We start from the raw sequence: 24,955 nt of genomic DNA on the forward strand, positions 1-24,955 counted from the left end.
TTACCTTCGAAGCGCAATATATTTTCACAAATTGCAGAAGTTACTCAGAAACAAATATAGTAACATGCACACTGTCTATTTCGCATCAATAGAAGTGGGAGCTCCAAAGTGATAGTGAGATTTGCTTCTCGTTATCGAAACGCTTAAGCTCATTGTAGGACGGCTGCATGCATCGAGTTTACCAAGTATAAACGTTTAGCTAACCCCTTTCCAGGGATATTATTAATAATTCGTCACGTGGTACGTATTAACTTATTTAATTTTTCAACGCCTGTCGCTTAATTTTCTACAAACAAATTTTGAGAAAATCGCATATGGCACGGCACATGATTTTGCTCTTTACTCTCCGCTACATAGCTCATCGTAGTTTTCAGTTTAATATTCTCATCCAGCACGACACATGAGGAGACGGGTATACTTCTCAAGCTCTGCAAACCCGATAAATAAGTGGTGGCGCAAATTGTATTGTGTAGGATGGAACTTCTGGGCCATGTTACATGTCTAATAGGGATTTTGTTGCTCTGTAACGCCATCTATGCCTGCCTGAAAGAAGGGTGCGACCTCGTCAATTGCGCCAGAAAAATAATGGGCTCCCCGGCTGGGCTGTCACCCTTAGTTTACGGTGTTACATGTGTGAGCCTATGGCAGTTATTAATAAATCTTCAGCTGCTAAGTGTCCATGTGTCTTTTGTGAGAGTGGCGCCCATGGCAAGCTGGTAGTTTGGTGAGCAGGCTGTAGGCCCGCTTTTAAAATACATCGATTACAATTTCATATTATGTTTGTCGATGATTAGCTTGCCAATGAATTGCAATGATCCGGTAGCCGTATGCACCGAGTAGGACCAATTCGTCGCATCATTCACAACGGACTGGTGTGACTCACTCCTTACACATTCACCTGGTCAGTTGTTACCAACCACCACTGCTATCGTTACGACATAGCAGTCTCCCTACTCATTTTCTTCCAGTGTTACAGTCTAATAGGGCCGCCCTAGCGACTGCCTAGTGCGTGAGCACCGTGTCGGTCAGATCTCTCTGCCCCCCCCCCCATTTGTTTGGAGCGAACAAGCTAATTCCAGTTCTTCTTAACACAATGTAGTGAGCCTTCTTAGGTTTGCTCCTTTTCTGGAGACTTTCCACCATACAAGCCACAAAATTCCCTATTTTTACAATATATATTTAATCCACTCGACTCCTGGAGATAGCGTGAAAGGGTGCAGAAGTTGGGTTCCATGTTGTCCTAGCAGAGGAATAAGAGAAAGAGGAATTCATTGACTACTGGGAGTCGGGATACCCTCTCCCACCTGTTGTCCCTCACCCATTTTCACTGGCCGCGGAGTCTCCCACTAGCCGCGGAGGAAAACTTTCTTTCCAACGGCAGAGTTATTTAAGCACCGACGACGTGTGGAGTGCAGCGCTCAGCGTCAGTTGAACCTAATCACGTGTATATAATTAACCATTTATTGCAAAACCTTTGAGTATCGTAGCCGAAGTCAATGGAGTGAGGTCCAAACAGTGGAAGAGATTGAAAAACAAAGTAAAGAATTAAAAGGATCCACGTTAACAGGAATACGTTTCCTGAATCAATATCAAATAGCGTGAGGATTGATACAGCGTGGAAAAACGCACAATATTTACTTGAAGTGTTAAGCCGTAAATATCAATGCGGTGGAAGTGGAGGACACACCTCATCTGTTGGGAAATGGGTCTACCACTGACAAAAATCGGAGTATTGTGGTGTTTTGTTTCGGCAGCTAATGCACTACTTTCTTGCTGCAGTTTTTACTCACCGTACTGGATACGCGGAGAGATTTTTAATCATACAGAAGTGTATCTTGGTCTCATTCGCCGATGCAATTACCCAGTAATGTTAGAAAACCAAAGGTAAGTTTGTGACGTTATATTGAACTTTTTGGCTACTCGTTTATGTGCTTCATTTGTGATATCCAGAAACAATACAGAATTAAAAAAAATCCTAATTCTTATTGAATCTTTGTTTCTCATCCAATAGGAGACTGCACCCTATACGACAATGAGTACCTTCATATCATCAATATGTGCGCTCATCTTCTTTATGCATCTGTGTAATACGTATGCAAGCAACACACTTGATGCACACTTGCTTCCAAACCTTCACGTAACGCGAAGGCGTTGACATTTCTTTAGGCTGGAGAAATTCACAATAGATTTCGTCGAAACAGGCAGACTGTTACTTTTCGCATAGTAACGGCTTTAACTATAAACGATATAGCGTTTCGTTCGTTTTATAGTTGGTTGGTCGTAAGATACTGTACCTGCCCATTTCTTGCTATCCACTCATGCTAGAGATGTTATTTAATATAAGTTTAAATAGTTGAAACGCAAGGCTGTGTGCGTTCGTTCTACCATGCTGTAAGCAGGACGAATGGCCAAACAATGTGGCGTCCAATAGATGAAATGCGACGATTTCTCATAGATTCTTACAGATTTATTCTTCGGTGAGAGTACATCTATACGTCTAACATGATTTTTTGCCGTAAAGTTAGAAACTTCTGAGAAAACAACACGGGGCAGTCTCCTCTTTGGGAACCTCAATCATACTTAAGATTAACCAGCCTATGTCTGTAGCACAACGAAAGTTATTCTGTGGAGTAATTTGTTCTTTATTTCCTATTTCTAAAATAAATAAGATTTTTTTGAAGGTGCCACAACTTGGTCATTTTTACATTACTGCGGGATGTTTATTGAAAATGTATCTTACATTAAGTAGGGCTAATTTCGATTCAAGCAGAAATAACAGATTTTTAGTTCCAAGATTTTTTAGGGAAATATCGCATTTCTATTTAAGGTAATACAGCCATACATACAGCCAAGAGTTGGCGTACAGTGGATCTCGGCAACTCGTCTATTATTGTGGTCGAACAATTTTTATCTAGCTAGCATTGTGATGATAGAATGAATAAAAACTTCGTGATAATACGTGCTACTATATAATGCATAAAATATATTCACGATTAACCATCTGAGAAATGTGACCCTTCCCTAAAGGCTTTATGTATTATGGTAACCTCATGATGGTCGTTGCATTTCGCCAAATTGCTTCGAGGAATACTGTTATTTTCATGCTTGCATGTTTGGCCGGCTCTTATTTTTACACACTGATAGAGGCAAAGGAAGATCATTTTTTTTTTTTGTATTTAAGCATAACCGCGATTCACGTTGATGTCGATCCCAGTCTAGCAAACTAGACAACAGTCCCCTTCCATGTCTTCAGCAGCCTTACGTTTCTTTGCTTACCTGCCGTTGTGTGGTGGTTCTATCCGGGAGCATTTTGCATGGTGGTTTCTTAACTAGACCAAAGCTTGCTCTAGCAATATTTATCTCATAGACGTAAGGGCTGCAAAGGGACTCTCTTTTCTCTTTCCCTCACTTACCGCCGGTCCGTTCGATTACCGCCCCACCACTTTACAGGTTCCTTTTGCGGATCGTTCTCTTGCTTCCGTCCCTGTCCCAGTACGCTCATCAACAGCTTCACTCCGTAAACGAAACCCTAATTCTACAGCCAATTGCTGCCGTCTGAGGGGGAATCGCCAGCCGAGGATTCGCGTTTGGTTAGCGTAAAGGTTGTGATAGTTGAGCAGTTCTCGCTGCTGTCTAGTGTTTCGGATGCCTCCCTTCCCGCTCTCTCACGGGCTCAGGGAAGCCAAAGAAGCCGTTGTTACCGTCTGCTCACACTAGCATTGGTACTATTTCTTCTTTTTCTATGCAATTATACCATACAGCAGTTGCGTTCCGCCTAATGCAGCTTCGGTAGCCCCGCGAGACAGGAGAGGCGAGATATGAAGCGAACTCTTTGCTGTCACACTTTTTATTTTCCTTTTCATCGAAATGGTCGGCAGCCATGCGAATGGCTGCGGCGTACGAGGCGCCAAAGTGCAAAAACCAAACCCAACCAGAGGAACGAACTGGCCGGCCAACCAGCTGAAGGAATGACCAAAGAGCAATGCCATCCGTTATATCCACCAGATATAGAATAGAAGGAAGCGAAGAAGGCGCTAGTTTCCCGGATAAAGCTGCAAAAGAAAAAAACGGTAGAGATAGGAAATGGTGAGCGATACACGCAATCCCATTTCGGGTAGTGTACTCAGGAGTTGGGGTGCAATCTTGTCGCAGATGTTGGGAAGAGCCCAAGGATAAAAGCGGCTAAGAGAAGCATCGAGAAACGCCACGAAGGCATTAAACCCTATGAGAAACTTTAACAGAAGGAAACGCGTACAGTAGACAGTCGAGCGAGCGGGAACATTACTATAGAGCACAACATGGATAACATGAGCGATCTGATCAATGGGATGATGTCGTAGAAGTAAAACATATATTTTAATTACAATAGTTCTTGGAATATTTTTCAAGTCGAATAATGGGTGGGTTTTACTAAGAATAGGTGTAGATTGAAGAACTTGTTAGGGTGCATCGATGGCTAGGCGCAACGTTTTTCTGATGCATTCTCATGGTATTTTCTTTTTTTATTTAGAATTAAATGTATTTGTGGAAAGACTAGTCGGCGCGACAGATTAAGATTTTGGACGGAAATGTCTAGATGGCTGGTTCTAGTTTCTACTGAGTTTTGAGTGATGACTCAACAAAGTTTCAAAATAAAACATACATATCTAGAACAAAAGATACTGTAAAGGCCAAGGTCTTCAAATAAAAGTGAGTAGGTCCTATAAACGACAATAAATAATGCAACAGTTAAATTTTGACCACACGTGAGACTTCAAAATTGTCGAATAGTAAGGTCAAAAACAAGTACTTCTTTTTTTGTACCTACGCAGTTATTTACCATAAAGCAGATATAAGTGGCAACATTTAGCATGCAGCAACTGAGAATCGTATTGTTTCATACTCTATCTTATTACTTTTAGGGTCTAGCAAGCACTTTATTAAATCTGAATATAGATCAACGTGTTGATTGATGAAAGCCAATAAATAACGATAAATTGTCCTGCCGAATTTTAGGCAATGTCCGACATTTGCTTAGGTGACGCAATTGCAGTCTCAGAAACTTTGAGCTTAAGCATCTATGGCTTAAATCCCGAAGATCATGTGTACGTCTATCCCCTATATATTAGTGCCTTGTAGAGTTGTCAAATCTATTGTTATTTTTGTATCCAAAATGGAAAACTGTGCATATTTGTGTTACTAAAATGATCCATATAAAAGTAGTATCTTTAAGCTGATATCGTCATGAGCTGGCAGAGGTTCATCTCGAGACTGACTGCGCTTGAGATCCGTTGAACAGCGGCTTTGGAACAGACACCTTCATTCCAATACAGGATTGTGTTCATTTGGACGAATTGACCTTTTTTCGTTATTTGTTCGGCATCCGTTTGGCAATTTTAAAAGCTTTATATTAGAATAGTGTTTGTCTTTTCAACATCTACAAAATCAGCACAATATGAGAAAAATTAGACATCCGACTACACCTTTGTCATTTATCGGTAGAATAATGATTTTTGCGAAAATAGTATGGCAGTGTACAAGTTGGGAAACTGTAAGAAGAAAACGTAATGACACACCCAGATTACCGCAAAAGGGTTTCAATGGGAGGTCGGGGCTAGTAGCTGCTGAGTCAAAGAAGTACCAACGATTTTTAGCAACTGCGCACACCTTAACTGTTCAAATCCCAGTTTTTCTCTTCGAATCAATCCTTTCCGGATTCAGTGCACGTGTGTACCTCTCTTCAATGCTCGATACCGTTTCCATTCTCAGTCGCGGAAATAAACCTCAATTCAGTTTTCCTTATGCTTTCGGTTGAGATTAATCTTTTGGCTTTTTCCGTTTCTAGCACAGTGTACCCTGGCGCTCTGTTTTCATTTTCTATAGAAATGAAACACGGTTAAAGTTACTGACTTCACGGCTCTCACAAAATCCAACGTACATGTTTCATTGGCTAGTTTGAACTTGAGATCAGTTAATCTCTCGAGAACCAGAGCATATGCAATGTAATAATGGGCTAATTACACTGAAAGGGCGGAACAATTAGGACAGAAAACGTAAATGTCTATAGGAAAATTTTAGTATGATAACGGCACCATTATAGCGGGGTTATTGTAATGCTGCATAGATAAGGCTAGGAGACAGAATAGATTCACGAAATCAAGGAAATAGAATTATCATAATCTGCACGGTTGAGGCTTCGTTGAGTATGCCTATGTGAAAATTTAGAAAAAAAAAATGGTTACAATTGGAAATGTATGGCAACGTATGTATGGGGATTATTACAAAAACGTTTCGACAGGAGAACGTTATTTATCAGCGAAGTAACGGGATGATGGCGACCGTGCGGTAGCGGTTTTGTGTTTGAGTGAAGGTTTGGATTTTGTAAAGCCTCGAAGATGGACTAGTGTCACGTGCGAAACCAGAGATTAATAGCTGAAATGAAAACTGTTTCTATTGGCAATTCTGAGGCCTACCTCAGGTATTTCCTTAAAAAACAGGATACATACAGCATGGTGAAGGATCAGTTGCAATAGAACAGTCGTAACAACGAGTGGACTAACTGCGACAAAGTCATACAAACATAAAAAAAACAAAGAGATTCGAACAAAATAAGCTTCGTAGAGTAAAAGAAGTAGTTCAGTAGGGTAGGGAAACACTACAACAGGATAATAAAGTAAGAACTCTATAATAACGGGCATATGAGGATAATTGAATAGATTTACGGAATCTGGGAAATATTATATAATTGCCATTAGCAAAGTGCGCAGCAAAATAACTGAATTAGCGCGATAATTTTAGGCGACTTCCAATCAAATAGTTATGTAGATAAACATCTCCAATTGAGCTCGATAGTCTGTTAGAACCGAACAAAAGGCTAATGGCGCCAAAATGATAAGACTACAAACAGTGGCTAAAGATTTGACTAAATAGGCGAAAAAACTTAGTGTAATTAGATAGCGATAAAATAATGTTAGACTGAATGTAATACTAATCAGACTGGTTAATAATACAACACACTGATCAAATAACTGCAGCGAAACAACAGATTAGTTAGGGGGTTTCAAGGAGGTATGGATCAGGGTAAATGCAATGAATAACTCTTCGTCGTATCCGAGTTGTGGTTTAAGTTAGTTTGGAGGTGACCTTAACTAATAAAATGAGTTAAATAAACGGGAAAACGGGACCGGGGAGAAGGCTGCGCGTCCGTATAGTTATTGTTAACGAAAAGCTAAAACACTTCCAGCTGTAGAGCGATATTATTAGCCGTTCGTGTCGAACGACGAATCGTACAATCTATCTGAATAAATGCTTTGAGTTTTTACGTTCAGTTCTGCCGTGGAACTTACTTTTGTAGCCTGCTTATTTACATTTATCCAAATTTATTCTGTCTATCATGCGTAGAAGCAAGCTAAAGACCTCAGTAGTAACATTTAACCACATATAAATTCAACTTCTAAAAGCTCATTCGAGCAAAAGTTAAATTTCTAAAACGAGGACAATGCCATAGAAGAGTAACCGAATATTTGGTTCGTGTCGCAGTAAAAGTTAGGATTGTGCTTCAAAATTCAAGAATGATTTGCCTTGGCAGGTATTTACAACCAGGCTAGTGTAATCCTATAGGTATGAAGGGCTCGCTCCTGCTGTTGGAACGGAGCCCAGTATGGATGCTGTTTCTATTGTAAGAGCGTCTTTAATCTTTTTGCCGAATAGATCCTTTATTTTCGACGGGTGAATTCTTATCTTCATAAGCTTTTGTCAATTAGATAGTGAACAATTGATTTTTCGACTGGTCAGCAGCAAATTTAGCTCGAAGGCATAAGTAGTACTAGCGTGATAAGAAATATCACTCTTAGGTCCTATCTTTATGCTTTCCGTTCGCTTTGATATACGGCATTGTATTGTCACAAGCGTGAAACCGAAGTTGAGTAATATTCGAGGTAAATCTGAACAGTTTACGATAATACTTAGCAACCGAATTTTCTCGATTTGAGATAATTGCTTTCGTATAGAAGGATGAATGCGAGCTTAGACTCTATGATCGATTTCTGATGATTATGTGTGCTTTTTATAACTAGATATGGACCATGCTATCTTCCATGTATATTATTATTATTATTTCTTTATGAAAATACCTCTTATATCCACTTACGTCAGGGAAAGAGTCTCAGTGATTTTTTCTCTTGACAATCACTGTTCGAGGTTAAAAGACATCGCTGCGTTAGTATTTTCGTTTATCGAAGTTACTACTTTTAGCTGATTATGTACGCTAAGCCCTTTATATATAACATATATGTATTTAGCGGGAATCAGTGATATTTACTTGAAGACTTCGATCCTCTCCCATCCGTTGAGGTTACCGATCTCATTCGTCGTGCTTGAAAGCTCGTTGTGTCGAACTTCTTTGCTGCTTGTTGTACAGCTCGTCTTGCCTATCGTCTCCGTTTATGCGTCCTATCCTCTGTGTCGTATTAGATTTGGCCAATAGCTAGAACAGTAGCGATCTGGCTATATGGATACATCCGTTTGCCCCGCTCTGCAGGCGTTGGCTTGTTCGTCTTTTCCATCCTCTCTTTTACTGACTATTTCTAGTCTGCTTCTTTTCTACGGCACGACACAGACCCCCAGACGGAGCGAAGCATTGGTCGTCGGCTGCGGCCGGGAGCTGCCGCCGCAGGACAGGCCTTTCTTGAAAAAACTTCCAACAACAGTTTCTTGGTAGCACCCTCAGCGGTATAAGCTGACGAAGCGCGTAGCGACTCGTCGACCGAAAAGAATTGAACAAGGGCAAAGAAATCAAAATGGAAGGGCAACGTCGGGGGTTTGGAGGAAGTAGCACCGATCTCGAACCGCAAGAGCCTGCTTGGGCTTTCGATAGCTTCTTTGGCTCTTTGCCAATACCCGCCGTTCGACTTCTCCGCATTCTCCTCCACTTCTGCAGAGGTTCGATAGGCAAAAGACATACACACGAACGAACATTCGCTGCGGCCCAGACTTCCTCTTCGAGAGAAACTTTGACTGACTTTCGAACTCTTGAGTGGTGGCAGCGGGGTTATATCGCTATCGAGGCGCAAGAGAAAGACAGATACGAAGTAAAAGCAGGAAAACTAGTACCGAGGACGAAACAAGTCGCAGAGAATAGAGAGTCAGAGGAACAGATAAACCAAAGCAAAGGGGGCCGGCGGGGGCAGCAGGGTTCAGAAAGAAAAGATTGACAGAACTGGGAAAATTGAGGCCATCTTCGTTTTGAGTTGACGCGGCAGGCTGTAAACCCTTTTTGCTAGGCTTCTAAATACAAAGCCGTCATCTGAGCCCGCAAAGAATTTGCCAGGAGACCCGGCAAGAGATACAACGGTGACAAAGGATGAGCTGCGTAGTAAAGGAATAGCGAGTAATTTATTTGGGAATCTTTTTTTCGGTCTTTGTCTCCTTTTGCATCTGTCGAGCATCCCAAATGTTGTTGCTCTGGGTCAATCATCACTTGCACATTCGCCCACCAATAAAGCACTCACGCCAACGTACGCATTTATTACGCAGACTTTCTTCTTTGTTTTCCGCTCACCGACTCCATGCCGCTACGCATCTGTTGCTCACAAAACCGTGCAATTGTTTCCCGCCACCGCGTTTTACTTTGCTCCTCAGAATTTTCTTCGTTTTCGACTCGGCTCGTGTCTACACCAGGTAGCCCTGGTGCATGCATTATAGCCAGCGCATGGATTTCATATATATGTTTCCATGTGTCTATCGTGTACTCGCATGTCTATTTATATGCACCTGTGTATATTGCTTGATTTCATCTATGCAGAGAAGCGAAAAAAGGCTTCATGGTCAGTTGGAACTAGACAAAGCAGAGGGTGTCCGCTATGCGTTTTTCTGCTCAACAGGACGAGTGTCGCCGCTAAGTCATACATTTATCCGTTGCTGTTTGCATCCAAAAAATATCTGGCTTTACATATGTTTGAGCTGGCTTAAATTTCCTCTCAATTCGAAAGGCTGAAAGCAAACACAGAAATAAAAATAAACTCATGCGATTCGTGCGGGGGACAGTAAGTAGATGCGAAGGCAATCCCTCAGTTTTTTCTCCCGATAAACGAAGAGATGCGCGCCGAGCAAGTGACTTCGACACTGGATTGGCTGAAGAACAACTGGAGTGAACGTTGTGACTCAGCTAAAAGAACGACCACGTAACTTCGCTGCCATCGCTATACCTATTGAGAGAAAACGGGTATGCAAATTTCATTCAAAAATATGCTTCAAGCAGACGCGGCAGTAACTGAGGCAATGGTGGTAGAAGCAAGAGGGAGGATGAAAAACACTTGACGGGTGTATATGTACATGTATATGTCGAGAATTCGTATATTCGACCAGAGGTTAGGATAGGAGATTACAAGTATTCGACTAATAAAATCTGATCGACATTCGGATGTTAAAAGTAGATTAAGTTGGATCAGTTGCCCACGGCCTGCACTTGCCCGAATTGGAGATCATGATTTAAATGAAGATCATAGTTCTTACGGTAGCATGCTTAGTCATGGTCAGGTTAATTAGGCTTGAGCTTCGGCTAGCGCCAGTGATCTATCAACCCGCCAAATGTACGGGGCCTTAGTTGGTGATGCAAGGCGTAGCGGCACTGAGCCATAACGTTACGTTACTGATGTATAAGCTCAAATGCATGGAAGTGTCTATCAAATTGGCTGTCATATCGAACAATTAAACGTAATATAGTATAGCATACTCTATTCGGCCTGCAGTTTTAAAACTCTAGTAGAAGTCAACAACCCTATTTTTGGGTCGTAATGATTGCAGTCCTGTAATAGTTAATGGGTGACTCAGGCTTTGACTATCGCACTTAAAAATACCTCACTGAAATATTTGTGGGTTGTTTTTGTAAAGACATTTTGTCTATCTGGGCAGTATTGTCGCATAATGCTGATCACAGATTCTAATAGGTACTCTTTAGCAGAGTCACGTTTTATCCAGGAACTGTCTCCTATTACGAAGTAGTCCTATTACTAAAAAAGTGCTCATGACAGGTTATTCGATACATGGACTAAAAAAAACAGGTACATCCATTAGCAGCGTGTATTATTAATTGATACCAAAGTCGTTTAAAGGTAAAAAAATATTAGTTTCATTGTCTTACCTATGGATGTACGTTTCTCTTTCTCATGTTATCAAACGAGCAGTTATAGTTTGTATAAAAGTTATTTGACAGAAGCGGCCTGCAAATTCAGCGGGAAGCAATCTTAGAGACCAATCGTGGCAAGGCGTTTGGCACTGGCGCGTCGAGGAGGGTTTTTAATATCAAGTATTGGATCCCATTGCAAATAATTTAAATGTCTTTTTTAATAGTTTCTAGCTAATTGCAACAAAGGCAGTTACGTATGTATCGAATCGCACAAGTAAACCGATGATTGATCGTTTGAAAAAGTCGTGGGTTTAGAATTGCCGCTAAATAATAAATCTGTTTCTGGAATGTTGATTTAAAAAAAAATCAACATTCCAGAAATAGATTTATTCAAACTCGAAGAAAGCACCACGAACGGCGCCCTAAAATTTGCCAATTTTCGTAAAAAATAGCCCACTAAATTTTTTCTATAGTTGACTACTTTAATTAGTAGTAAAAGACATAGTGCGCTTGCAGGAATCCTGCTATAAAAATTAAAAATCACGGGTCTGTGCTTTTTTGTTTTGAATTAAAGGGTGAATGCAAGTGGAGAGGTTTGTATACTGAAACTGATATCTAATTTTGAAAGAAAAAATGCGGTGACAATTTTAGGAAGTTTATACTTGAATTTAAATGGCATGTTTATCTTCTTGATTAACATAGTGCATTGTAAGCATATTGTAGCCTGAGGTAAATTTTTCTGAGTTAGTTCTACTTTCTGTCGAAAAGTTTGACAAAAGTGAGTCCTATAATCAGATGGTGAGGCCTCTCAATTTAGTTCTTATGGAGCGAAAATAATAGCACTTGAGGGTACTGCTTCACCATGTTTGTTATTGCTTAATTAACTAAAACAGTTAGTTCGATCGTAGTGTGTATGTTTATGTGGTGTGAGCGCGTATATATGACTAATCGGGCCGCATTAAAATCATGGAGTCTCTTGTTTGCTTAATATATATAAAGGACAGATTGGCCGAAGACAGTCTTGGTTTACTTTCACGGACGTCGCTGGCTGCTTGCTTTACAAGGAGGTGTTTTTCTAACCCCGAAATAGCCAGGCTGTAACGGAAAGGTGGTACGTAGGCGACTTTTGCCCGTGTATAGGAGCTGGGAAAGAGCATTAGCGTCTAGAGCTTGGCCTGTCGCCTGAGGCGTCAAATATAGTGGCCGCAGTGGCGGCGACATATGGGCGGATGTTTTTCCGACGTATAATGTCACACGTATTTTTCTGCCCCACTTAGATAATAACTCGGCTGTAGCAACGGCCAAATTAGGACTGCTTTTGTAGAATAGACCAATGCTATATGCTCTAACGGTTAAGCTGTGCATAAGAGGATGGCTCAGCAGAATAGATTCCAACATCAATCACCGAAGTCGCTTTTTATAGAGTTATAGCTGTTTACGTCACTTCCATAAGTTGGCATCAGGTAATTTAGTTTTTTTTTTTGAGTAGCTAGTAATAATAATACCAGTATGGCAAACCAGTAGATTGCTTGCTTAAGTAAGCTGATAGGCTAGGCCTATAACATTCGTGTAAGCAATTATATTTAAACTTTTTTTTTTTTTAGCCAACTCTTGACAATCTCTTCATATAGGAAATTCAGCATTGTTTTCGAGAGTTATCGATTTGTCGTTACAAACATGATTCTCAATAGCATTGTATTCAATTGTGCGAGTCACAGCCTATTAACTGAATGCTTCTGGAACTGGTTCGGCTAATTTAGTGGGTCTGTGCCTTTTCAGCTAACAAAAATTTTCGACTACAGCTAGAAAAAACCTTAACGGGTCCATCACTGGCCGTTCGACATCTCTTGTTTGGGTCCATTATTGTTCAGGATATCCATTCTCAACCCAGTTAATGTCATTCTTGACAGGATCCACACCGATGACCAGATAATATATATCGCCCAAGGCAATCCTTTTAAATTTCTCGTGCTTCAAATACGCAGCTCTAGCACTGCAGATCGCTGGAGTCAGGATGATACGCTGGGTTTCGGCCTTAGAAGTCACGCTGGTATATCCGCTGGGTATGCTTGCTATCATTAATACCGTATATCGTATGAGAAACAACAAAAGGAATAATGTAAGAAGGCTATATATTCGTACTGAACACCTTACTACTCTTCACAGATTTCGCAGTCTTGGTGACTGTGTCTCTTTTTTTTTTTACTTCGATCTCTGTAGGTATGCAGCTGTGCAGTTAGTAGGCATGATCCGCAATGCTATAGTATATCCTATCGTTTGAAAGCGTGTTATCTTAATTTTTACATAAGCTCATATACTGTAATCCTAAGCTGTTTTGCCGTAACGATTAAAGGTCCCATGACACTGAGGGGTCCTTGTCAAAAAAGAATTACACATGTCTGAGCGACATGACGCTTCTCCTTCATGATATCGATAAAGATTGCGCGGTCTTGTTAAAGCCAAAGCCGTATCCAAATTCAGACCCAACAACCTACGTGGTGCTAAGCCCACTTGATTGCCTTGGGTTGTTTATGCTAAGCAGAGCAATATGCTGCTTCCGCGTCGACCACACCATCTACGAACACTGAAAATAGTAGCGTGTACATGATATAAATCCCATGAATAAGAGTGTCATGTATTGCAGGGAATTAGAGTAGTCATGGATCTATTCGTGTTATTTTGTCTGTGATAGATCCGTCATGCATCATTAACTGCGGGTTTTGTTCGTCGCCTAACAGACACTTCTAAGATTTAGCTCGGTTCTATACATCCATGCGTTTACCGGAAGCAGACTAACACGGGCGTCACACGTTATCTAGCGAATTGGTTATAATTGTCCCGAGTCGATACGGAAGTCCACATAACGCCCTATACTATTGTTGGAACAACACATTTTGTATTCAACACACAGAAATGACCAGTATATAGAAACACGCAAGCAAGCCTAGTAGATACATGGAGCGGTTGGTCTCTGAGCCGAGACACTTTTTGCTTAGTAGACAACGGCTGACACTTACGTATAGTACTCGTGTGTACATATCGTATGCACAATGGCTGTCAGACCCCTATACAAATTCTTATGGGTCTTTGTCCGGCACTTCACTCAGCTCACTACAAGCACCGATGAATGGTACATATGTCTGTAGATAAAAAAATTAAAGCCAGCTGTAATGAACAGAAAATTCACTAACACTGCCATCTAATGACTAGGTCGGCAAATAATAGCTAACTTTTGTCAAATTTATCGTACGCGTGGCTATTCATGACCAAAGGAGGACGTCCGATGACAACTAAATACAACGATGCACACAATTATGTATAGCTAGCGTATTCTCAATTGTGCTTTTTCAAAGTGGCCGACCAGTGGACTGCACACAATTCCAAGTCGTATATCATCACTCACCAATAGCAAATTTATAACAGCTTTAACCCAATCTTCATGGGTTTTCTCGGCTATTCATTTGTAACTATCACATTTAGTTTTTTACGAGGCGGAAATAATGCACGCGAGAGGCCTCAGACTCTTATCTTCAAGTGTTTAGCATGAGTGTATATAACATTGTCGTCTCAGTAGGTAAGCGTCCTTCTGCTATCGTTAACAATAGCTTCCCTTAGCCCACTTGCTCCTTCTGTATTGATCTGCTGGCTCGGCAGGATTGTTCCCCATTGCTAGTTAGGCTACGCTGTACGAATAAAAATGGGATAAAAAACACCAACCTCGAGTCGGCTTAAGTCGGTTTCCACAAGGTTAGCTTCCAGCAGCTTTCCGTTCAAAACTAAGCCGACAGTGTGACGAAGGCTCATGCAACTCTCGACCTTGACTTCGGTCCCTCTATTTATCCTCCATTTTTTTTTCTTTCTGCCGGAAATTATTTTCGGACCGACGCTTTGGCTTGGGCCGTGTGTCTCTGCGTGTATATATGCATGTGTATGCGTTTGTGTGTGTGTCATTACAGAAGCAACGGCTGGATGAGAGACCTTCCAATTGTTTGTTTTGCTATTTTTGTCTTGGCGACTCAGCTTAAATTTACCCAACATCCCTACTTACTGCTTGGATCACTTCCGGCCAGTGTGATGACGAGCCATTCTGGTTTGTTATTAGCAATTAGACCCCCATCGTTCATTGTAGTGTAAAATGACCTAAGTTTTTGTTTTGTATGTGTCATATCTTGGCCCAGTAAATATTCTCATGAGGTCAAAGAAAAACACCACGCTTCCCCTAACAGAATATACATCGTTTGTATTTTTATAACCTATACTGAGTATTATCCCTGGTGTGATAGCCCGAGAATTTTTTTTATTAATTAGGTTAAATTGAGCAGATTCTCTATGTATAACTTATAAAACAAATGCAGAGCGAACACTTCTATGCATGAACAGCGAGCGGGTAGATGCGAAGGAAGGTATCATTGATATTACTAAGCGGGTTATTCCTCAGTTGATCACGAAGGCATCATTTCAGACTCGACATCATTATGGACTGTGGTCGGTATGCGAATTTCTGGGCGATTCCATCACCGTGGTGGCGTTTGGCCGTTGCACTGGCGGGAACGTCTTGCGCGTTAGCATTATTGGTCTTCTTTATCATTGTGTTATGCTGCGCTGTCGAAAACTCTGTTAGTCGGATCAGCGCAAGGCTCGTGGGCGCTTCGCAAGTTTTTGGGGGTAAGTTCTCTTCTACCTTATGTACTCAAATGAATGCATGTTAGCATTTATAGTTTTTTTTCTCCGACAATTACAGCTATCAAATCTCAGAGCAATGGACACTCCTCGGCTTTCCCTTTCTAACAGACTAAAAACAATGACTATTATTCTATAAACGTAATAGTTACGCCGAACTAGTTCGCTTGCGGTTAAAATGAAAATTCCAAATAATTGTCATCAATGTGGGCGGGTCTCCTGCTTAAGCACGTCCGGTTTTTCGGGAGGCTTCCGTGTAACTGTGGATGTTTAATTAAATATCGCTGGCACATACACCTGTGTCACTGACTGTATATTGAGATAGGGGTACATTGTCAAGTAAGGCGCAAAATGTGTGCAGGGGTAAGCCTCCGACATCTTCTCAACATGAATGATGATCTCTAAATAGGTCGTAGCATCAGCTTATCGGTAGCACTTGTTGTAGACCAGAAAATACGCTAACTTTTCGCTTTCATCAACGGGACAACGCGCTTCTGTTACTGGCTTGTCTAGTCTGTTTCGTGAGAATTAGTCGGACGACGATAATGATGACGCTTTCCATGACCGTTTACTTATGGTATGGTCTATTCCGTTTGGTACCTGTAGTTATCAAAGGTCTAGCTATAGGAGCCTATCAGCATTACGGCCATTCCCTTGCTGCAATTTATCGTTATAAGTAGGATTAAACTTACAATGACTGGATTTTTCGGCAAGTGCTAAATCATAGAGATTTCCGCACATATATTCCTCGTATTTGAATAGATCATATGTGTATACGTATATGTAGATATTGGCCTTTTAGAATATCGCAGGACAACGGCGAGTGACTTATCTATCCGCTTGAGGGTCGTGCGACCCCGAACGGATTTCTTGAAGCTGGCCATGCAGCGAGCTTTATATAGTTAACGTATTGAGCCAAAAAGTTTACTTAATGTCTTTCAGCCCTGAATACCTTTGTGAACTTATCATATCTTCACTTAGCCATTCTAATCCAATCAATCCACCCATGAATATATCAAATGATAAACTATCTGCTGTCTTTAGCATTAGTGCCTGTATAAAGCTCCGCTGCTCAAGTCGTGTCTACTGGGATTAAGGTTACGCTATCGCTGTGACCACTTCGAATTGTGCTAGACCATCGCCAGCTTTCGACTCAGCCACAACCCCACAAAGCAGGACACTTGAGAGTCATTTTTAGTTTTTCCGCTTAAGCCATTTCAATAAACCTCATGCAACAACGATCACGACACGTTTTATGCTCCGGACTCAGCGGCAACCTTTGGTAGACCTAACATTCTTAGATATGCTATTTCAGATGCCAAACTTCAGGACTGATGCGGCAGACCCATTGCAAAGCTGTTCGATGAGACATCCTGGGTCTTACTCGTTGCCCTTAGTGATGTATTTTCTAGTCAAATTATTATATATACATGATCGTTTGTCATAATAATAATAATAGATCTTTGCTCGTCTTCATCATACGTTTGGTAAGCCTTTTTCACTTGTCGCAGTGGTACCAGTGCTTTTATAGCACATAGAGTTCGGCGTACTGGTTTAGATTTGACTCCTGGGGACGTGGCGTACTACAGCTTTAAGGGCGTGATTCATTCTCTCACCGAAGTTCATTGTTCTACCTGAAAGACAATATGTAAAGTGAAATAATGTCTCATAGCAAAGTCCACCACCAGCCCCTTACGGGACCCAACACGAATTCTGCAGGTGCGTAGAGGCTTAAAATCAAGCACATATTTATATTTGTGCTTATAGCCTATAAGCAAGCTCAAATACCCTATTTCTCATTCTTTACGCGACGTTGGATATTTTACATCGTCTATTGAACTTCGTTAAACAATCAGATGATCAACTCATAAACAAAGATGTGCTCCGAGCAAACGATCGCCAATTCTAGCTCAAGCACTGAAAAGCGTCGACAAAATGGCTGAATTCAAAATAAATATTTATTTCTTTACCCTGCAATGATTCCAAGACGAATGCTTAATATATAGGAGAATTCGTTTTTGATTAAGTCTACTATTGATCGTACAGCTAACTGTAGAGTAGCTTCTAGAAAACGCGTATTCTATCAAAGCCTTTAATATACTTAGGGGCAAGCAAAATAGTTATCACCTACCTAAATAAACTATATGCCAGCGTTATACTACTACTTGGCTGCATAAAAAATGTTTCAGCTATCTTATGACTGGCACGTTCCTTTTAGGCCGCTTTTATGAAGTCCGAAAGTATTTCATAGAGTGCACCTCAGAATCATAATTAACGCTAATGCTGTCTGACCACTGCGACTTTCCTACTCGTTGGTGGCGGCCATCTTTTCAATTAAAACCACGAACACCTTTCGTCGTTCTGGCGCAAAGCTCTAGCAGGATGTGCAGAAGCTTTGCTTACAGGCTGGTGGCGCTATTCAGCCATTAGCACGTTTTTCGGTTCGAGCCATTCTCGTTCTGCTTTTTCAGTTATTCGGAGTCCTTGCTTGTCGCTACCAGCGAGCTCGGGATGCGGTCGAGAAAGTAAAAATAGTAAGATGCGAATCGCGGCAGTAACGGTGGCGGACGCAGTCTTATGATCTTTGATGCGGAAACCAAACGGGTGCTGGTGATGGGTGGTTAAAAGTCCCGTCCGTAGTCTTCTGTTAGTTTCTCAAGTGAGTGCTAGTGGCAAAAGCTTGTACTACTGCCGCTACCTCCAGTTTCGTGGGAGACCCTTATGGATGCGTTGCGCTCTGTGCTGGTGTCGCACCGGAAGGTGTTTTGAGGCAAGTGAGGAAAGCTTCCGACGGAAGGAAGAGGGTCGATGTACATCCTGTGTGTATTTGGCAGCGATGGCGATGGCCTGGTCTATTCTACGCGGAGATGTAGTGGAGAGGGCAATGAGCAACCGAGCCGCTAATTTCGCCTGAACTGTACTTTGCCAATCTGTTTTTGTTGTGTACAATAACTGAGAGAGGTGAGGGCTTGTAAAGGGCGGAAGTCTTTGTTTCGAAAGCACGCGTTAAACAAACACAGGTACAGCATGCACCCATGATACCTGTGCTTCCTTCCAGTAGCTGTAAAGGCTCAGATAGAATAGAAAGAAGGTCGAGTAAAAGACAAGATATGAGGGAAATGTGCGGCCCGAGCGAACTGCCAGAACGCAATATCACCTAATAAGTTGCTCATCTTTAGGCACAAAAATCTGTCGAACAGCTCTTCTTAGCAAATACGTTCTTTGCAAGCAGAACTTTGTCTCGAGGCCTGTGGAGATGTCTATGGAAATTTAAGGACTGCTTCGTTCACTACTGTCGACCAGCTGGTAACTTCTACGGCTACGGAGAGCAAAAGTATATATCGCGGCACAAGCAGTATGGATTATATGAAAGTCAATATACGTCAAATTTGCCCGCGCAAAAATGAACCATAGACATTTGGCCCGAGAGAAAACAAGCGTACAATTGAAATGAATGTTTCGTCAACTACAAGTTCGGTTTATTTTTACCTGTGCACCTACTACACCTTTCTTAAATGTACACTCACATCTCACGTAACCCTGTAGGGCTAGTGTTGTCTCTTTAATCCGCTGTATGTGGCCACATCCGAGTATTAATCAATCTAGCTTCGTAGATGCGACGCTACAAAGGCACTATTCATATGGTAAATATGGATGAATGGATGTATTAGCTGACACATACTCAAAACTAGAAAAAGGCCAAACTGGGCACTATGTAAGCAACTAGAAGACGTATAGCACATGCATAGAAGTGGGGCTTGGGATTCGTAAATGGCAATTGCAAATAAGCGTCTCGAGGAAATGTTAGATCTAAGTTCTACAAAAGGCTCTTTTTTGGTAATACTCATATAGATAACGATTCAGCTACCACCGGCGATAAACATTTCCCCTCTTCGTCTGATTTTGTTTTTGACTGTCGCAGCAACTGTAAACAATCGACGACATATAAGCACAGCACTACGCGCAACAAAACACTGCTGTCAAAGTACCGTTCGCTCCCGTGTTAGTATAACTTTGTTTTTCTTTTATGGCAGTTGGTAGAATGATGCCGCGCCAGATACACAAATGAAGTGTCCATGCGCTCCGCTGCCGCTTGATTTCGCATTCCCTTTTCTCTCCCTGTCACGCTCTGTTTGACGTAGCGATTGTGGTCTGCTGCATATTATTCGTTTCCGTCGCGTAATTCAGTTTCCTGCGCCTTGTTAGCCACGATGCGTACGTAACGTTGACGTTGGCTGTAGCCCAGCCACATCATTCCTCCCAAGTGTACCGCCTCATTCAATGGCGTCTTTGTTTCAGCAATAGTCGCGCGTAGCGCTTAGATCTTCTGATCGTCTGCCTTGTCTTCCTTTATCGTGGAAGCAAATACTTTCTACGGAAATCTTTTATGTTCACTGTTAGTGGAAGTCTGCAGACTGAAACTGAAGATAACTGCCATGCTCAACATAGGTAATCAAAACGACAGATGCAACGTAAAATATCAGCGCTGCTTAGATGCTTGTCGGGTTCGAGTTTGTGCCGTGGGCAATGTTCGCGATATTTCTATAGTGACATTCTGGTAAGCCGAGTATTCTATAACACACGCGTCATCATCATAATGAGCTGACTGAGAAAATGAAGGATACACACGCATATATGTATAAATTGCCTTTTGAAGCTGGCTTGATAAACTGGCATGAAGCTATGCTAAGATGTGTCCCTGTCCCTTATCGAAATAGCAAAAGTATAGGTTATTGAGAAGGGTGTTTTTGCATGCACCCGTCCCTCGTTTCAGTCAACAGGCTGAAGCCGGGAATGATCAGAGGGCACAAAGTCGAATTTGCGGTCTTCAGTCGTCGCCGACAGTCTTCGTGAGCATAGAGTGATGTAGCATTGCTCATCACAGAGTCATCATGCTCTCAGCACTTCAATGATATCTATATATCATCGAGTTAATTTATGCGGCAGTTTACATATAAATATATACACAACCTTCACTACGACTTCTACGATTACACTCTACCTAAGCAAATCACTTATTTTCAACTATATATTTATATGAAAATCGCGTTACTAACGTACTCGTGTATTCTCTATCTGTATCTAGCCTAGATTGTGACTTTGTCCTCTGCGCTTTATTCCGCCACAGGTATTAGTCGCCGGTGGCAAAACGTCTAAGTAATTGACCATATAGGCACAAGAGAAACGTGCCATTCCCGCCCGCTCTGCCCCTTGTAACTATTATCTGTCTGTGTGGCTTTTTCGGCTTTTATTTTCTACTGCAACTATGTTTTAGTTTGAACACAACTGCTCCACCCCTATCTCTTCCTAAATTGACCATTTAATAGACCACTTACTTCTCTGAATTGTCATCCTACTCCCTTCTCTTGCGCTCTCTATAAATGATCTCTGTATACTGAACGGTGCTTTTGGCCATGTCTGTTTTGCCTTTTGTGGCTCTGCTGGCACTGGTTTTTATCGCAGACAGCTTGGTTAGTAGTTGTAGCGGTCGTAGTATATACGGATAGTGAGTAGTGTCTACAGAGGGAATCAGAGCTACCAGCTCGTTTGGCCGGGACGACGACAAGAATAAGAAAGATGAGCTAGGTGGAGAAGAAGTACGCCTGTCAACCTTTGCATAAAGATTTGCGTGACCCATCGCGTACGGTGGGCTCCAACGAGGTAATGCCGAACCCGTTGCTTCGGCTGCCACCAGCAGCGTAGATCAAGTTGAGGGTGAAGTCCAGCCGAGGTAAGCCACCCGTTGTGAAGCTATAATGGTCTAGCAGGCCGTAAAGCTTCTGCGCTACTCAGTCATAAGCGGTTGTTCTACGTTTTCTGGAGACGAACCCTCGCTAACGCCGCCTTGCCTCTATTCCTCTTTGGTGGATCCTCGGCAGGCCGCCCTCTCCCTGCGCCTCTCCCACGCAGCCATTTACCCCACTTTGAGCCCGGTTCGGCTCCTACTGCGATTCAGGTCTCTTTTATGATGGTTGGCAACCAGTGGCGGAAGGCGCTTTCTTTTGCTGCCGTTACTACTGTTGTTGTTGTTGCTGTTGCTTCTACTGCCGCTGACATGGGAACTGTAGTCGCTCTTAGCCGTTTCCGCTTCGCTGGCGGCGTGCGCGTGCCTTGGGAACCGAGCCAGCTGGCTAGCGTTTTACGTACAGGAATCCACCTGTAGCAGGAACAAACCGCGAATCAAAAGAACCTACTAGCAGGCAGGGTAGATTTCGTGGGTCGTATGCATGGGTACAGAAATGTATGTTCCATATTCTCCTCTCCCGTCGCCTCATTGTCACAAGTTGCGGGCATGCACGGACATTGCAAAAACATGTAAACACAAGATAACGTACACAGACGCATTACGTATACCCCATCATCGCGACGCAGAATTCGTTAGGCGACCCTTAAACTCTTTGAAGGAAATGCCTATGGTTTTGCAAATACAAGACAAAGCGTTACCTTTCGTTTTCTTATACTATTTGTGTCAGTGTGTCAATGTCCTTCGCTACTAACCCGTTCAAGCAATAAACACAAAATCGTATCGATAACAAGAGATTCAACGAAACCATCCACCAACCGATCTTAGCCGTGTGGTTGCGTGGAGAGGCCTATTCCCAGAGAGCCTGAGTGAGGGGTCGCACGGCGCCCGTCAATATACACGTAAAAGCAGAGCTTCCTACTTACAGGGACGAAAAAGTGTTGGTGTTTATGGCCGCACGGGCGCTGATATCAGCTTCAGCACTTTGGCCATACGTCCCGTATGCGTTGCCTATATTTCTGCAAAGGCATAGGCTAAAAAAAATTTAAAAAGGTAAGGATTGGTCTGGAGGAGCATCGGCTGAAAGGGGTGTCGGCCGCATTAATTGCGTGGAAAATTTACCAGCCACATTGACTGATACTCTGTAGAAAAGCGCAAGCAGTGCCGAAATGATTAGCCTATCTTCCATTCCCTTTTTCAGTTGGCTTGCGGCCCAGGTGGGCATGGCCGGGTCGACTAGATGCTTCTGTCCGGCCATCTTGTAAGCGAAGAGCAGTTCACAGGTTCATCTCGCTTTCTTCATCCATCGCTGCGTTATTTCGGCCTCGTTATGTTATTCCCAGCTGTGTTTCATCTACGTTTCGTTGTTTCGCTTCCTACAAGTATTTTTTTTTCTGCTCTCCTCATGTCGTTTGTCTCGACCGGAGATCGTGGCCGCCAATGCTGTCGACGCCCCCATTCAGTCGCCTAGGTAACAGTTCTCCCATTACAATGTGACTGGGTGAGAAAATTGGTAATGAGCAGAGCTTGTTCTTGTAGTCAGGAAAAAAAAAAAGTGGAGCACAACCGGATTTGAAGTGATTAGCCTTTCCAGATAGAACAGATCCGAATAAGAAGAATAAAAGGACTGGAGCAACGCAATATACAGCCACAGCAGCATAAAGTGTCAACTAGCCTGAGGGTGACACGAGCTGCAACGTGCCTAGCTAGCACGTAGAAGGTTCGTGCAATACGTCGAATCACTACGCAGTTTAGCAGTGGCAATAATGATGCTGGTATTAGAGTCGAAAGCTGGAGGAGCGACAGAAGCAAACTAAAAGCATGCCGCGCTGCGCCGCTTCCTATCTGCTTAGTTGAAGCTAGTATGGCGTAACGTATTTGCGAACTCTACGATTTTTTCTAGCTCTAAGCCACATATCTAGCTGCTGCCGTGCGTAAACGGCGTCAGGGCGTCAACGTATACGTATATGCATATGCATTTGTTTCACTCCGACCTTTTATTCCCCACTTCCGCTGTTTTCCGCTACCACTTAAAAACGAGCACCTCTGTCTGTATATATAGTCGTCTGCCGTTACCTCGAGTGGCCTTTCAGAGTTTCTGTATGTATACCTTGCGCAAGAAGGCAAACGATCAAATGAACGACCGAACAGAGAAGATCGCCACTATATTTTTGGCCGTTTCTCGCGAGTCACCTCATCTCTTAATCCGAATCTCTTTTGCTTTTTTGTGCCTCTCTGGTACATTGCAGGTGTTATACAGTTAGCTGCATTAGTGTGCTTTGCCATGGGCCTAAACAACTTGGAGGCGCGCGAAGCGTGTGGAGAGTCTGCTGCGGCCTTTCAAACTGGTCCAAAATGTGATCTTTTTTGGGCCTTCTACGTGGCTTCGTTGAGTAGTCTGTTAGCTTTAACCGGTCTCGCTATGGCCTGGCGCGCCTGCGACATTGAGTATTCCTACCTATACCGGATATCAACGAAAAACCTTCTTAGAAGCACACCGTTATGCAGGATGTCGCTAGGAGCCTGGGCGGCTGAGAGCTTATGACGCTGGGCCGGGTATCAGGTAAGATAGTTGTCCAACGTGCTTGTTAAGTAGATCTGAAGTAACTTGAAAAGAGTACAGGATTTAGGGGGAAGAAAGGTCCACAGAACCACGCTGGGGGTTAACCCGCGTCGAGTATTATCTAAACAGTACCCGTTTCATTACATTTTGAACCGAAAACCTAGCGAGGCACAATAAAGCCTTAAACGTAGTTAAACCAAGTTATGAGGTAGAAAGCCGCAAGAAACTGAGTAGAGCATCACATCGATTGAAATATAAAATGTGTGAACAATAATACAGATGTTTGCACGTCTGGCATTTTCGTTTACGCAGATTGGCATCCTGATTCAGTCCTTTAAATAGCAACCATTACTGAACTTGTTCGGAAAAAAAAACAGTTGAGTATGAAATTAATTAAAATCGAGCAGAACTAACGATTAAATAACAACTTTGCAGACGTGTCATGAAGACGTAGTCGATGATGGAATCCATTGTATATCGTGAACGACTTCAATGGCTGACTTCATTGAAACGACTCTCGACTATCTTTCCGCCAAAGCTCGGACAGTAGCATTAATAAAATGTTAATATAAACTGGATAGAGATGTACAAATTGGTAAATAAACTTGTTACGTATTGCAAGAAATACGATAAAGCTTTGTTTCTTTAGGGTGCATTTCATGGTGCCACGAATAATAAACTCTTTGAGGTTTCATAGCCTGTGGCGGCGTGGAGGGTTAGTTCAGAGAAATCTCAGCTTTTAAAAGCGGCTGCCTTGCCTGCGTTCGCTTCACAGAAATCGGATCCGCAACTAGATGTATGTTAAGTATTCCTCCCAGATAGGGAGGAATACTCAATATATATATATATATATATATATATATAT

General features: G+C 42.3%; 1 protein-coding gene across 2 annotated transcripts; it reads left to right on the forward strand.

The window, feature by feature from the left end:
* The first annotated feature begins 64 nt into the window (after positions 1-64).
* On the forward strand, positions 65-24,717 carry LOC111254468 (LHFPL tetraspan subfamily member 6 protein-like). Of its 2 annotated transcripts, XM_022815343.2 has the most exons (5): positions 65-1,884; positions 2,012-2,091; positions 15,567-15,769; positions 23,777-24,090; positions 24,526-24,717. In XM_022815343.2, exons 1-4 carry the CDS (start codon positions 1,852-1,854, stop codon positions 24,070-24,072), a joined length of 612 nt encoding a protein of 203 aa, XP_022671078.1. In that variant the 5' UTR covers positions 65-1,851; the 3' UTR covers positions 24,073-24,090; positions 24,526-24,717. The 2 variants fall into 2 exon arrangements, with proteins under 2 accessions (XP_022671078.1, XP_022671077.1); XM_022815342.2 differs by lacking the exon at positions 2,012-2,091.
* Positions 24,718-24,955: the final 238 nt, after the last annotated feature.

This window comes from Varroa destructor, unplaced genomic scaffold (genome assembly GCF_002443255.2).
Source record: "Varroa destructor unplaced genomic scaffold, Vdes_3.0 BEIS01000007.1, whole genome shotgun sequence".
NCBI lineage: Eukaryota > Metazoa > Arthropoda > Arachnida > Mesostigmata > Varroidae > Varroa > Varroa destructor.

Bases quoted from the DNA above. Each gene is read 5' to 3' on its own strand.
- LOC111254468 (XM_022815342.2), top strand. From the start codon at position 1,664: ATGCGGTGGAAGTGGAGGACACACCTCATCTGTTGGGAAATGGGTCTA. The intron at 1,885-15,566 runs GTAAGTTTGTGA...GCATCATTTCAG, and splicing joins GTAATGTTAGAAAACCAAAG to ACTCGACATCATTATGGACT. The intron at 15,770-23,776 runs GTAAGTTCTCTT...GGTACATTGCAG, and splicing joins CGCTTCGCAAGTTTTTGGGG to GTGTTATACAGTTAGCTGCA.